The following is a 16,518-nucleotide window of genomic DNA, read 5'->3' on the forward strand; positions in this document are numbered from 1 at the left end:
CTCCAAGGAAATGTTTGTGGATGTCTAGAGTAGAATTTACAATTGTGTTTGTTAATTCCATTTAATTGGCAATCAATTAACTGGGGCTACAGCGGAAGGAAAAAACAGTTACTTTATAGTACCCTTGGGGTTGGCAATCTCCATTTCTGCTAATTATATCATGGGGCTAGCTCCCAGCGTGGTACAATACAAGCTTATGAAAGCCAATGGAACTGAATTAACTTTTCACTGGTCTTGGTTTTATAATTAAGTATTTAACAAGCACTGAAGACTGATTATTTTAAAAATCTCATCCGCCTAGTAATAATGATAATAACAACAATTTCTATTCTGCCCTTCCCCAATAGGAGTCTAGGGTAGCAAGCAAGCAACAACAAAAAGTTAGCCTCTTCCCTCCTTAACCATGAGCCAAGGTTGGTTACAGCCCATGGTGGAGAGAGCTTAACTACAAGCCTGGGTTCAGATGACATGCTAAGTCAAGCCTTGACTAAGTTGACATGCTGCACTGAACTGGAAGAAGTTGGAAGAAAGTGGGTGCAAGCTCCTTTTGGGGAGCCAGCATATTTCTGCAGTTCCAAACATGTCTTACAGTGATATGAAAACCAGACCATTAAGTGATACATCTGCTATGAACAAACCATGGCTAAAGCAGTTTCCATGGATCTTTTTAACAAAGTGAGACGCAAGACTTGTTAGTCTGTATATATGGGGTTGCATCCAATGTTAGTCCTCTCTAGAGCAGACCCACTGAAAATGATGAACGTGATCAACTTGGGTCCATTGATTTTAATGGGTATACTCTGAGTAGAGCTTAGCTGGATACAACCTAATGTCTCAAGTGGGCAGAACTTAATTTGGAAGACTAAGCAATAGTTTCACTGTACATGCAGGACCTCAACCATCATTAATACAACAAGCAATTGCTAGTGCAAACCATACTTATGTCTGCATTGGGGCTTCCTGAAACAGGTTCAAGTCAGGTTTGCAAATTCACCTTCAGTTTAACAAGGAGTGTGATGTACGAGTGGAGCAGTCTTGCACAAACTTTGACCTGACAAGTAAAATGCAGCCTAGGAAACTTTCTGAATTGGCTGTCTTATTGGGACTGCAAACCAGCCAAGAGGGGACTTTTCACACCCCTGGCCTGCCCCAATATATTGGTAGACTTTGTGGGCCACAAGCTGGGAACACCTTTTCAGGAAAATACAAATGGGGTTTCAGGAAACATAAACAACACACAATGAATGCATATTAGTGATTAATTATTTCTCTGTGTACTTGCAACTCTACACTTTATAAATGCCAGGAGATTCATTGTCTTCAAAGTGATGATTCCTGATGCCAAATCACCCTAACCAAAAGCAGGCTACTGACAACCCTGTTTTCCTGGAGTGCTTTTGGCAGGTGTGTTGAATGTACATTATTGGAATAAATAAGTAAAAATAGTAACAACAAAGGGCCATCCCAGTTGAATTATGAACACTATAAAACTAAGGTTACTTTGTTTTCAGTCTTAGGGTAGCTCCCATGTCTGCATACATGTTCATATGCCTGGACTATGAACTAGCACATTCCTCCAAGGAACTCAAGGTTGCATCAAACAGCTCTCCACATCTTCTAGGCTGAGAGTTGGTGACTGGCCCAAGGTCACCCACTGGGCTTCATGTCCAAGGGGGGATGTGAATCTTTGTATCTCGGGTCATCCACAGAGCAATGTGGCACAACACAGATCCAGCACGTGGCATGCTTGTACACATGTGCACACACGAGTCACAGTGTAAGAAGCTGCTTTGAGACATGGGCTAAAATGTTGAGCTCATTTCCCTATATTTGAATATATGTGTTTTATTTATTTATTTTTAAATCTTTAAGTGGCAAGTCTTGAAAGTTGGACGATAAAAAGAACAAATCTGACATAACTTACCTGCAAGATGTATGAAGCCAGTTCAAACACAACTTCACTGTCGACCTCAATGAGCTCCTGATGAGAAAAGAAAATGAGGGTGAATAAGCAAGTGATTTATTTATTTTAGTTCTTCCAAAAAAGAAGTAATACCTCTGTGTCTCTATTGTATACTGAAGGAGTCTGAAATTAATGTGGATTCATAGAAAAGGCTTGTGGCACAGAATAAATTCTAGTGCTTTGGGGAAGTTGCTACCTATTGCTAATGTTAAAGTAGGGGTGGATTTCTCTTGCTTTTCTCGAATATTTTCAATGATGCTCCTGAAGCTCAATTGACCACATTTTGTTACAATGATATGGGTGTGGATTCAGTTATTCTCACAGCTCACAGGAAGGTGGTTCACAGCTGAAAATGTGGGCTGATGTTTTTTCCATGGGAATTGTATTTAGTGTGCCTTGAAATTGCTTAGATCATTCTTCTGGCAGCTAGTAAAACCTTCCATAAAACTACAATGAGACACAAGCTGAAATTACTGAAACTTTGACAGAGCTTTTCTTTAAAGTTCAGGGTTAGTCCAAGATGGTGCACCCCACTGACATTCTGCAAGCATTCTCCACAGGTGCTCCTATTGGACGAAGGCCACTCAACATTTATTATAATAGATGTTTATAGCAGAGACCCTCTGCACAAACAGCCCGCATGCCTTCTATCGCACAAAATGTGTTTGCACCAGTGGTCCAGTACATAGCTGGCAACTTTTCCTTTTAAAGGGAAATTCCCTTATTACAAATAGGATTCCTTGCAAGAAAAGGGGAAAGTTGACAGCTGTGGTCTAGTATCTGAGAGGTATGTTACATTTCAGCTGCTTCCTTCCTCACATCACAACAAAGGGACATTAAAAGTCTCCAGTCAAATATTTGGCTGGTGATTTCAAACTAAGCTCTCTTAACCTCTTCAGCTCTTGTCCAAGTACTCTTCCCTCTTCTGCCCATTTCCTCTCCTCTTTTCCTATCCCGTTCATGCTCCTTCCTTGGACAACTCCCTTGTCTTAGATATTCCACATTACCTCGTCCTCTTGCCTTCTCACTACCTTGCCACCCCCAATCTCAACAATCAGAGCAGCTTGGCCAATGGGAGCCAGTGGTTTCTCGGTGTATTATGCACCTCTGTAGGGGTACTCTACATTCAGCCAACTCAGCCACTCACTGCCAGAAGCTCCATCACCATCACAAAATTCCTTTGCACATTACTGACTATACTGACTATTAAGTCAAGTATTTTCATTGTGGTTCCCATGAGCTACTATCAGGACTGGAGTTGGAGCAGGTCCCAGTTCCTCCAACTGAGGAATCTAACCTCCAAATTGTTACTTTGCATGCCCCTGCTGGCTTTCTATACTTAAACTTTTGTTTGAATTATTTGAACTTGCTTGGAAAGAAAAAAAAGGCATGAAACACCCAAGATCTAAATTCAGATAAATGCAATAATGCACACCATTCAAGTGAATGACACACCTCATTTCACAAGTCACAATAACTGTACTGAGTCTGCTGCCCCTGGCAAATGTGGAGCAACAGCCCTTAGCCAGGTGCTCTTGTCTCCTGCTGCTATAGCGCCAGAGCCAGCCTGCTAGAATAATGCTCTCACTCAAGTCTTCTATCACAATCCACGGCAGCCAGATCCAGAAGTGAGCCTTCAACAAAGAGGCTTTCTACTTTTTTATCCTGTCCCATTCTTGTGCATGTTTGGCTTTAAAAATGCCTTTGGCCAAAATGTTTAATTGTGCGTTTGGTTTTACTAATGAGGTGCATTCAGGAAGTATAAGAAAGCTGAAGACAGGGCAGGCCAAAGAAAATGTGTGTTTACCATATATTTGGGGATGGTTCAGCTTGGCAGTCCACCATGCACAGCTGGAAATTAGGTCACTGCTCTAGAGATCCTGCTGCCTCTTTAACAGTGGAGCACCCCAAACGTGGACCCCTTAGTATGCTGGTCACATTGCTCATCTTCCCCTCCTTCCTGGCAGGAAATGCTTGGAGATGGGGCGTGGGCTTGGAGCAGTTGCAAGTTATGGGGGGACATAGCTTTGTGTGCTCTCAGGCATGGTGGAGGACATGGTTTCACCAACTGCTTCTGTACATGGAATGGAGGGTTCCATCTTGGTGGTGGTGTTTTTGCTACAGGCAGCAGAATATCTTAGGACAGTTCTAAAACAACTATGCCAGGCAACAGAGGAAGAGCATGAGGTGGAAGGACCACAGCTGCATTCTCCTTTGCAGCAGCAGAGCAGCAAATGAAGCTAAGAAGAGCCCTCTGGATGAGGCCAATGGGCCATCTAGTTCAGCCTCCTGTTCTCACAGGTGCCTGTGGGAAAGCAGAACCCTCCCCTTTGGCAGTTTCCAGCCAGTGGCACGGAAGGATCCTGCCTCCAGCCATGGAGCAGAGCAGAGCCATCATGTCTAGCAGCCACTGATAGCTGCACCCTTCATGAAATTGCGCAATCTTCTTTTAAAGCCATCCAGTGGGTGGCCATCACTGCCTCTTGTGGGAATGAATTCAAGAGTTCACCTATGTGCTGGATGAAGAACTACTTCATCATCATCATCATCATCATCATCATAATATATTATTTATACCCCGCCCATCTGGCTGAGTTTCCCCAGCCACTTTGGGCGGCTCCCAGTCAAGTGTTAAAAACAATACAGCATTAAATATTAAAAATGTCCCTAAACAGGGCGGCCTTCAGATGGCTTCTAAAAATAGGATAGCTGCTTATTTCCTTGACATCTGATGGGAGGGCATTCCACAGGGTGGGCGCCACTACCGAGAAGGCCCTCTGCCTGGTTCCCTGTAACCTCACTTCTCGCAATGAGGGAACTGCCAGAAAGCCCTTGGCGCTGGATCTCGTTGTCCAGGCTGAACGATGGGGGTGGAGACTTTCTTTTATTTGTCCTCAGTCTTTCAGCATTCAGCTTCATTGGATGTCCACAAATGGGCAGGTGGGATCTCCAAGTTACAACTTGGCAACCTTAGGTGGAGTCTATACTATTGCAGGCCAGTGCAATTTATGGCCACTAAACCAGGAAGGGGAACTTGTGGCCCTCCAGGTGGTGTTGGACTCCAACTCCCATCAGCCTCAGCTAGCACAGCCAGTGGTCAGGAATAATAATTAATAATAATGATTAATAATAATTAATAATAATTATTATTAATAATAATTAATTATTAATAATACTTAAATAATAATAATAATAATAATAATAATAATAATAATAATAATATTTTTTATTTATATCCCGCCCTCCCCAGCTGAAGCCAGGCTCAGGGCGGCTAACAACAATAAAATAATACAACATTCTAAAATCATTTCATTATAAAATTAATTCAAATCAAATTGAATGGTGGGAGTTGGAGCTTAGCAGCATCTGGAAGGCTGCAAGTTCCCCATTCATTCACCAAACCATGCAATGCCACAGTGTAATTTTAACGCTTCCATCTCAAAATAGGGAAACAACAAAGGAAGGAAAGGCTGTACTTACTTATTGAGGGCAGGTAACCCTTTTCTCTGACATAATCGTCTATGGTTATGGGTGGGAGTAAAGTGCATCTTCAAAAACTTGTCCAGCATGGACCCAGAAGTTCTCAAAATGGGTTCCACATGGCATGAACAGTAGGGAGAGAGGAGGACAGACAGATGGAGCCAGCTCACTCTGTCAAGGGTAGCTTTAGCTTTTATTGCACTAAGCAGCGGTGAGTCAATAAAACTTAAGGCTAAAATAGCTCATGAGAGGAAGGCAGGGACTTCCCTGTTTGAAGCTATTTATATGCTGCACTCTGCCACTCACATGGTACGTGAAGCAGCTTATGAGCAAAAACATACTATAAAATCATAATGGCTTTACAATGGTCATGTATTCATCTCCATCTCTCAAAAGCAGGAATACCACAGCCTAAGCTTCCCTGGAAGGATCCCCAAAGGTGCTTTTCACTGGAATCCAACACAGGCCATTAACCACACTTGCCACATGATCACCACCAAACAGAGTCAGTGCATCTCTGTTTTGAGAATCAGTGCTGATTCAGCCCAAGGGTTCCTTGTTCTTCTCCACCTACTCCTTCAATTCAGCCAAGCTCTATATGAACAATCACAGCAATGTCCTATTACACTCTTGGCTCCATGCCCAACTCAGCTTCCCTATTGGTATACTAATGAAATGTTCCTGCCACTCAGCTGCTGAGCGACGAAGCAGCCACTTCATTAAGAGCTCTGCTATATATGTGAGTTCTTCATGCATGCGAGTATCCCTGGGAGCAGAGAGCAGGTTTTCCCCAGCATGGGCTTTGACTTGACCCCTTTCCATATAGGAATTCAGTAAGGAAGCCACAAGTTAGCACTTGTTAGCAATTAGCTTTACAAAATTATTAGGCAAATTGCTAAGGGTAGCTTTTGAGATGCTACTTAATGAACTGCTATTAGGAAGGATAAAGGCAGTTTTTCAGAGCATAGATTAATTTGCCCTGGTTTGCACAACTTCTTTTGTCATGATGCTGCCTTTGGTCAAACAGATTTTGTAGGGAATGTGTTTGGGGGGGGGGCAGAGTGACTACAAAAACTTGCACAACTCTTTTTTAGAGGCAAATGTGGTGTGAGCATATATACCATGACTACATTTTCAAGCCTAGGGAAAGACTATTGTTTGCCTGCATCTTAAATCTCCACACACCATAGCTTAAGAGAGACTTTTGAAACTAAAGTGGTGAGAAGCAGCTCAAGTGAGTTCAGTCCAAAGCTGAGCATGTGCATCTCACACAATTCTCCCTCCCAAAGAAGAATGGAACAAGGGGAGATTTGCAGACTTTGTCATGAACATCCTGAACAAGCCAGGGGAACATGTCCAAAGTTACTCTCAGCCAAGAGTTGCCAATGTGAAAGTAAGTAGAGTCTGCTAGGTCAGACCACTGGCATACCTAGACCAGCCCCCAGTTCCCCCAGTTGCCAACCAGGTGCCTGAGAGAAACCTGCAAGCAGGACCCGGGCCCAAGAGCCCCCTCCCCGCCTGAGGTTTCCAGCAACTGGGATTCAGAAGCATTACTGCCTCCCCCTGTGGAAGCAGAGTATGGCTTCCACAGTTCAAGGAGGCAGAGCAGGGCTTCTAAAATGGCCGACAGCAATTGATAGACTTATCCTCCCCAAAAGTGTCAGTCTCACAATCTTGGTGGCTCAGGCAGTGCTGTGGACATAGTGTATCTTGATTTCAGTAAGGCTTTTGATAATGTCCCCCATGATATTCTTGTATTTTTCTAGAAAATAGGTGCCAGAACTCACGATGAACTCCTCATTTGTTATCTTGGCAATGGCAGTGGTGCCCACCTGAGAGGTGCCAGAACTGAGTTCCGGTGAGTTCTGGCTGGAAAAAAGCCCTGCTTGTGGGGAAGCTGGTAAAATGTGGGTTGAACAAGGTAACTGTTAGGTGGATTTGTAGCTGGTTGATGAACCAAACCCAAAGAGTGCTCATTAATGGTTCTTTGTCATCCCGGAAAAAAGGGACAAGTGGGGTGCTGCATTGCTGTTCAACATTTTCATAAATGACTTGGATGAAGGAATTGAGGGGATGCTCATTACATCTGCCAATGATACCAAACTGGGAGGGGTAGCTAATGCCACAGTAGACAGAATTCAGAATTCAAAATAACCTTAACAGACTGGAGAACTGGGCCCAAGCTAACAAAATGAATTTCAATAGGGACAAATGTAAGGTTTGCACTTAGACAGGTAGAACCAGATGCACAAATATAAGTTGGGGGGCACCTGGCTTAGTAGCAGTACATGTGAAAAGGATCTAGGTGGACCACAAGCTTAACATGAGTTAGTGTGATGCAGCAGCATAAAAAAGCTAATACTATTCTAGGTTGCATCAACAGAAGTATGGTGTCCAGACCAAGGGAAGTAATAGTACCACTCTATTCTGCACTGGTCAGACCACACCTGGAATACTGTGTCCAATTCTGGGCACCACAATTTAAGAAGGATGTTGACATGCTGGAACACATGCAGAGGAGGGCTACCACAATGATCCAGGGTCTGGAAATCAAGCCTTATGAGGAATGGTCAAAGGAGCTGGGTATGTTTAGCTGGGAAAAGAGGAGACTGAGAGGAAATATGATGGTCACCTTCAAGTATCTCAAGGGCTGTCACATGGAAGAGCGAGGGTAGGACACGAACCCATGGCTTCAAGTTACAAGAAGGAAGATTCTGAGTAAACGTCAGGAAGAACTTTCTGACAGTAGGAACTGTTGGACAGTGGAACCTCAGGAGGTTGTGGAGTCTCCTTCCTCGGAGGCATTTAAGCAGAGCTTGGATGGCCATCTCTCTTGGATGCTTTAGTTGAGATTCCTGCATTGCAGGGGGTTGAAATAGATGCCCTTGGGATCCCTTCCAACTCTACAATTCTATCATTCTATGAAGGGGCACTATGCATATTTACTATGCTCCCATTTCTGCATGATCAGCTGCAAGAATTTTTCTGCCTGTGTTGAATTACCACATCCAAAATCTTTAGCAAAAGACCATGACTGAATGTGAATGGGGTTTCACTTTGTGCTTGTGTAACATAAACTGCTAGTAATTTCAGTATTATATCTAGAAGACGCCTTAAAAGCAAAGTCACATAAATATGAGGTGAATATGTATAATGGCAATGAAAATAATAATTTAATAGTCTAGATCTATACATATGTATAAGGGTGGGGGAAAGCTTTAGAGGGTTCACACCACACATTATCTCAGTAATTCACAATAGGACACTGTAAGATATTATTATTACCCTGAGATGGAGTCCCAGGTATGAAAGGGAGTTTGTATCAAAAATCAAATTTGTACCAGAGACTACAATACTCCCCCCTCCTCCTGGATTTCTTTGTCTTTGAGTAGCCACCGGATTGTCATTTGTGGTGCTAGAAAGCCTAACAGTTCAGACAGATAAGAGAAAAGGCCCTGTTATTAATTTGCACTGCAGGCAGAGCTAATGAGTGCAGTACAAGGCAGCCCATTCACAAACACCTTGGGAGACAGAAAATCTGATAGTTCCCACAGTATAGCCATGGCATTGAGTAAACTGCCCATTCCCCTTCCCCAAGGCATGCTGGGGGGCTGTGTGACAAAGCAAGGAATCGGATTCAGAAGGGCCTCACCTCCTGCTGAGATTTACCTACAAAGCCATCTTTTCTCAGAAACTTCTTTGTGGTGGACGTTGCAAACAACTTACCTGAGCAGCATCCATAAGTATCAGTCAAATGGAAATGGGAAGGACTATGGGCCTTGACTTCATAAAACCAGAGCTCTACAGCAAGGAGAAGTTTGAAGAGGCCCCCAAATGGATTTATTTAAATGGACACGGAACTTTACCTGTGAGTGGGGGGGGGGGGCATTTGGAGAGGGAGGAAGGTGGCGCTTCCTCCCTGCATTAAAGGCTAGCTCTATGTTGTACCCAAGAGTCACTTCTTTTAAACGTCAAGGCCTAACTAGACAATACCCGAAATGAATGAACACATTTAATGTACCTTTTTTAATTTAAAAAAGGGAAAACAGCCACAGGGGTGCTGATCAGGATCGCTCTTGGTTCCACTGTTCTGTGCTGGTCAGATCACATCTGGAGAGCTCTCTTCAGTTTTGGGCAGCAGTTTTTTGGAAGGACATAAACTAATTGGAACACATCCAGAGGAGAAATATTTCTGGATGGTTTGGCATCTGGAGACCAAGGTGGCAGCTGTTTTATAGGCCGGATTCAATGGCATATCTGCAAATTCAGGCCATGTAATTAAAGTGGATTTGGACTCCTCAGCAACCAACCCACCCTCTCCCCAGTTTGAACATTTGACAGTAAGCAAAGTGGTGGGAATGTGGACTGGAAAGGCTCGACACAACATCACATAAGCAAATAAATCAGCATGAACGCTCAATAAACTGGCCATCTGGAAGCGACCCAAGTCTGTTGAGGAACGGCTGAAAGAACTGGGAATGTCAGCCTGAAGAAGAGACAGGAGAAGGTGGGGCAGGATATCAGTTTTTAAGCTGCCATGCAAAGATGGAGCAGAAGATACTCTCCACTTCTCCAGAGGGCAAGCATGGAAAGAATGGGTGGAAATGGCAGAGAAACAGATTTTGACTAAACATTCAGAAAAACTGTGTAACGATATGAGCTGCTTGACAGTGAAAGAGACTGCCCCAGAAAGGATAGACTCTCCTTCACTGGAGGCATGTTAGCAGAGGCTGACTGACCACCGGTCAGAGATGCTGCAACTGCAGATCCTACACTGAGCAGAGGGATGGACTAGATGACCCCCAAGATCCCTCCCAAATTATGCCACTCTATGATTCCACTCCCACCCCCTGCAGGTGCTGTTCCCCACTCCCTTTTCTTTCATTGAAAATGTTAACACACAAACATCAGGAAACAAGAGATGCAGGCACAGGTTCAAGCACACAGCTTGCCATACAAAATCAGTGGCAACACCAATCCTCCCAAGGACAATAATATACCTCAAAAACCAAGAGGGAATGTGGTAGCTCAGTCGGTAGAAGAGGAGATGCTTAATCTCAGGGTCGTGAGATAAAAGATTCCTGCATTGCAGGGGGTTGGACTAGATGACCCTCGTGGTCCCTCCCAACTCTACATTTCTATGACTTTACCAAGAGGTACGTTCAATTCATGCCATAAAGAGCCACGTGATTGTTGTCAAATGATGACTACAGCATCATGCAAAACTTGGGGAGTGGCATGAATGGCTCGTCTCATGCTAAAAACAGAACTCCCATCTCAGCTCAAACAAAATGCTTTTTGGTGGAGTGAGTTCACATGTCCGCCCAGCAGTTAAGCAGAAGGAAGAGATGAGCCTCTGCACATGCCATGTGTGAAGCAGCCCTGGGAGTCTGCAGAAGACCTTTCTGCTTCTGCAGCTTCCCTTCCCTGCTGGGCATTTGTTTTGTCTCACAGCACAAAGCAGCTGTGCGCCCTTAGCCTAGGGTATTCCAGCTCCAAGCCAGGGAGCCTGGTCATCTGTCAAAACTTTGCACAATGTTCTGCACTTGGGACTGTTTTGTTTTATCCAAGTAACCAGCAACAACAGTCCAGTGGCTTTTTCCTTTTCCTTTTCAAACATCCATAAGGCCAAGAACTTGGACAGAAACCGTTTCATCAGCACTGCATGTAACCATTTTTGTTCTGGTGCATATGGCAAGGTTTCAAGAAACTCTCAGGCCTCCCAGTAAACATCTGGGAAGGACTGCCAAGTCCTCACACGCAGCTCAGAGGCAAGGGTGCCCTCTTCTGATGGATGCCTTCAAAGGAATGCTAACGACTCACAACAGTGCTAAATCCCTCATTTAGCAACCATCTTGACATCCCACTTCAAACAAACAAAAGGGATTTATTCACACTCAGAAAACCGGAGATCTTGATAGTATGGAGTCCAGACTTCTCCTCTGCTGAGAGTACATACTCTTCCTGAACCAACAGAATTATTTCTTCCAGATTAGCTCATATGATCAAGAATATGACTGCCATCTGGCAATCCAAGGAGATGGTGTTTTCTCCTTACCTAGAAAACAATACTTCTCCAAATTAGAAGAGGTTTGTTACTATCATTGTTAGCTTAGGGAGAGGCAGCATCCCTCAGAGTTAACAGATGTCTGAGAGGCAGGTGATAACATCATAACATAACATAACATAACATAACATAACAACATAATATAATAATAATTTATTATTTATACCCCGCCGATCTGGCTGGGTCCCCCCAGCCACTCTGGGGGGCTCCCAATAGGTAAAGGCAGGCAGGCAGGCAGATATATAGGCAGAGAATCACAGATAGCCCAAGGAGGTACAAACTGGCAGTGCTTTTTTTTAAAGAATGGTTGAATTACAATGGCAGCGACATGAAGAATAAGTGTCAAGGCCTTACCTTGTAAATACAGGACTTGGCATTCAAGAAAAACAACTCAATGGTAGCATTATCCTTTAGATAGGATATGCTTTCAATGTAGAACCTAGAAATGAAATGGAGAAGTCATATAAACACAGGAAAGAAATTGCAGCCACTGAATAAATAGGACCCTGTACAATTTTTTTATTATGTGAAAAAATGTGCTCAGAGGAGCCTTTGGGGCCGAGAGAGAGGAATTCTCCTTTTTCTGTTTTAGTTTTAGAGATTGTGTTATGACTCTTGGAAAGATTTGTGTGCCTCTTAAGACATGATCATTCAGAAATGCTGGATGTGTAAATCCCAGCCAATAGGAAAGGCATTAATGCTTGTTTTATTTCACAGGTTGATTTATAGCTCTATAAATATTTTTGGCTGGGATGGTTTTCTTTTTCCTCTGTCCTTGACAATTGTGCTGCTTTGCTTCTTATAAATGGTTTCCTCCTAGCTTGGGAGTAACTGATTTTGAAATGGCCTTTTTTGCTGGGGGGGGGGGGAATGAAGGGGAGAAGTGACCCCTGAATATAGATTTAAAATGAAAACAGCTGGAAGTCTGTACCTGGAGTGCTGAATCTGTGGAATTCCGCAACATCATGGGAATGCTGCACAGAAACAAACGCTGCTCACATGAACCTCTATGTAGCTCTGGGAAAGAGCTAGTGCAGTGAGGTGGCTATGAGCCTTAGGTATGAAACAGCCATGTCAAAATCTCACCTCTGACCTAGGGAGGGGGAGCAATGTGGTTCAGGTTGCATTTTAATGCAAACCTATCCAATCTGCACTTCCTGAAACAAATACGTCAAACAAAACAGCTATCCTTCAAAAGTCACCTTTTTCTGAATTTTGTGATGCAGGTCTTCAACCGAAAAATGGGAACCAAAATGCATGTATTAGACCAACGTGCATATAAATGAAAATAACATAGGAAAATGCATTTTATTAGAGAAAATGGCTTGCAAAAATGTATTCAACAAATTCCCACACAAAAATGTGTACATTAGAAGAAATGCATGCTAACATGATGGTGAATTTTCATGAGGGTTCTTTTTTAAAAAAATAAATTGCAAATTGAAGAAGAAATATGGTGAGCTGAACTTCCAACCAGAAAAACAAGAAACTGAAATGAACAGATCTGCCCGCCCACACTCTCCCACGAACTGGCTAGCTATCACCTGCATCTTGGGACTATTCTATATAGGTGGCTCCCAATTAGGGGTCTGGGGACCCCTGGGGGTCCACGGAACTCACCCATGGGGTAGTGCAAACCACCTGCAGATGGTCATTATTTTGCAGGAAGGATTCAAGTGCATACTGGGAAATTTATGTTTGCACAATCAAAGTGGATTAAAGGGCTGTGTTGCCCAAACACAACAAATCCACTTTCAAAAGGAATTGGGGCAATGCTACAGCATAGATTTAAAGCATATCCAACACACATTTAATGCACATAACTTCCTCTGAAGAATCATAGGAACCGTAGTTTGTTAAGGGAACTGTAGCTTTGTGAAGTGAAGAAGACTCTGCCCAGGATTCTTTGCAGGAAGCCATGTCCTTTCAAGAGGCATTAGATGTGTTTTCATACTTTTTGAAGTTTGGAAACAGATGAAGAAATGAGTTGAAAAGTGTGGGATGAATGAATTACTAGCAGTATAAACTGTTATAAAGGTATAAACAGCCTTCAAGCAAATCAGGACAAATTTTTAATATAACCAACCCACCCTGCAAACAAAGGAAAAGAAATGCTCACTAAAGACCAATATGGTTTAACCTGCTGCATAAGCTTTGTGTAAGCAAATCAGGATGACTGTTCAATAAACACGTCTGGAGGGGTTCATAGTAAAACAAAATATGGAAATAACTAAATTTGCAGTGATCTTTCTCAACATACCTGATAATCTTTCTCATGGATTCTTAGACATACTAGACCACTTATTCTTTTTACAGAGCTGCTTAGGGTCACCAGATCACAGCCCAAAGAAGTCTCCAACCCCCTTATAGGCATCGTGCTGCCAGCTTCTCCCACACTGTTCCCTCCTTGGTCCCAGCACCCATCCAGCCCCTTTCCCCACCTGCTAAAACAAAGAGAACGCTCCCTCTGCTAACCCACAGCAGGCAAGGTGCCGGGGGAAGAAGCCACAGCCCTGGTCCCAGCCTCCTCCATAACTGCGGGACAGCAGTCAGGGAAGCAGAAGACTCCCTGAGCACAACGTGTGCTTTTTCTTCTGCATGAGAAGTAGGTTATTCACACACACACGTATGCACCTACCTGACAGAAACGAGAGCTCTGTTGCATAGGGGCCTGAGCACAAGGGATGAAGCGCTTAGTTCAGATTTCACCTGGGAGGCCATCCTACCAAGGAGCCTCGGTGTGGTGCAGAGTCTGCCTTCTAAGCCTATGGCAGTGCATTGTGACAAGCCCAGGAGCTCTCCCTGGACTTCAGAGCTGGATGTGAGAATTACATTAAAAACAGCTGTGCATTTCAACCTCTCATTGGAATGTTTCAAATATGCTTCTTACAAACTAGATATCAGCTTAAAAAGAAAAGTAAGGAAGGAGTGCAGATTTGTCCAGTGGCACCTGACCCTGCTTACAGGTGTGAGCTGAAAAAAGACGATGCTCCTGTGGGACACCAGAGGGCAGCATTGCACTTCTTAAAGCTACAGTGGAAGCCCGGCTGATGCTCTGAGCAATTCATACAAGACGCTCAGATAAAGAAGTAGGAAACTCGAAGAAGCACAGGGCTTTTTTTCAGCCAGTACTGGCACCTCTCAGGTAGGCGCCATTGCCATTCTAAGAGAACGAGGGAGGCATTCGAGGTGAGATCTGGCACTTCCCCCCCTAGAAAAATAGCACTAAAGAAGCAAATATCCTCCTGTAGTGAAGAGCTCCGCATGATATTTAGGACCTACAAAGAAAACCTCATTCTCCAAAGATCTGCAGTGCACATTGTATGTTAGGAAGTTCTTCCAAAATGGGTGTCAATATTAAAACAACAGCAACAACCAAGGGAAAGAATTTTCTTCATTTAAAAGGGGCTGGAGCCTTCTAGAGGATCTTTGTGGAAAAGTCTTCTATTGTTTGCTTAGAAAACTGGAAGTTTCATTTATTCACTGTGAATTTATAGCTGGAGATGTAAGAACTTTAGAGATGTAGCAGTAGTACAGTGGTTTTCTATTTTGCCTGGCAAGAGTTAATAGTTACCTAGGTATTAGCATAAATATTATTTCCATAAGCTCAGTAATGTGACCCCTTTTCATGGAAGTGCTAACTTCTGTTAGTGAAATTTTATAGGGGGGGGGGTAAGCCAAGTTTGTTTTTAAGAAAGGCATTGAAAACATGAATTTCAGCACCTCCCCAGTTTCAAATTTTCCATCCCCACCACAGACATTCATTTTCACCATCTGCGCATGTCAGAAACTTACACTAAAAGCATTGGAAATACATCTGAACCTTGTTACGCTTGTTGGTGTAAGGTCTTCAGAGAAAGCATCTCTCAGTTCTGAGACCAGAAGCCTGTTCAACATAAGGCACTCAGTTAATCACTAACAGCTTTGGGTTTTTCATTGCATCCTGTGTTCTCTGCCACATCTACAGTCAAAGGTATTAGTCACGGCATTCGAGATTGTAAAGACTAAGGCAATCTATATTAATATCCAAGCAGCCTAAACAGAACAGAAAGAGCTATTCCTTCAGTTGTGACACACGAGAAAAGTAAAGGCTGAAACAGAAGGCAATTTCCTGACAACAGTATCCCTGCTGGCATTTTGACAGAGAAGCTGCCTTCATTGTGGAATTCCCAGTTCTCGCTTACACTATCTTTGCCTGCATCTCCTTCCATCCCTAAATGATCGCTTTCCTAATCCCTTCCCTGGAATCCTCTTCCAGCTCTTCCTTTTGGGGCAAAGGTCTCAGCTCAGCCCAGGTTGCACTGGACTACTTTGCCAGTGACTCTTCGGTGGATCCTGCCCACCACCAAGACCCTGGAGGCGGGATCCCTTAAGCCATTCCTTCTTTGCAAATTCGGATATGAACTGCCCTGACCCTGCCCCCTCAGCTAACATGGAGATCAGAAGGCAGCTCTCTTGGGTGGGTGTTTGTGTGTGGGTGTGTTGTACTTCCCTGAATGTTGCAGCATAGTTTCCCCCCTCAAAATACATACACAAACATGCATTTTAGGATATAATATGTTTAGAAATGTTTACTTTGAGAGGAAAAAGGCATTTGAATATAGCTTTCCTTGTGATTTTTTTAAAAAACAATTTTTTTTTATTGAAAAACATTTATAAACTAATGGAAAATATTTTAAAATCTGTAAGATTAATATGGAAATGGGACAGAACAGACTTATGAAAAAAACTGACTCAGGTGAGGAACAGCCTGATCTCGTTCTCCCTCCCTGGCTTGAAAACTGGGCTATCCTAACTTGGGTTGCAGGAGCTGAACATAGAAGCCCCCACAATTGCTACTCCCCACTATCACAATAAAGATTGTGTACATTATATAGACAGCAGGCCCAGTGGATAAAACCTATCTGCCATTTCATTCCCATATGCTGCTGCTGGACAAAATGCAAAGAGCTTGTGGCCGCTTTCCCATCTAACGTCCATTGTAAATCATTAAAAGCATATGCCATAG

General features: G+C 43.3%; 1 protein-coding gene across 9 annotated transcripts in view; it reads right to left on the reverse strand.

Moving 5' to 3' along the window:
- The window catches only part of FRMD4A (FERM domain containing 4A), a 401,265-nt gene that overhangs the window by 88,019 nt on the left and 296,728 nt on the right, over window positions 1-16,518 (reverse strand). For all 9 annotated transcript variants that reach the window (XM_083399421.1, XM_083399422.1, XM_083399426.1 and 6 more), the window contains 2 exons: window positions 11,865-11,949; window positions 1,925-1,981 (listed from right to left, as the gene is read on the reverse strand). In XM_083399421.1, coding sequence (XP_083255547.1) covers window positions 1,925-1,981; window positions 11,865-11,949 — 142 coding nt within the window. The remainder of the gene's footprint in view (window positions 1-1,924; window positions 1,982-11,864; window positions 11,950-16,518) is intronic.

This window comes from Podarcis tiliguerta (assembly GCF_965153285.1).
Source record: "Podarcis tiliguerta genome assembly, chromosome: 10".
NCBI lineage: Eukaryota > Metazoa > Chordata > Lepidosauria > Squamata > Lacertidae > Podarcis > Podarcis tiliguerta.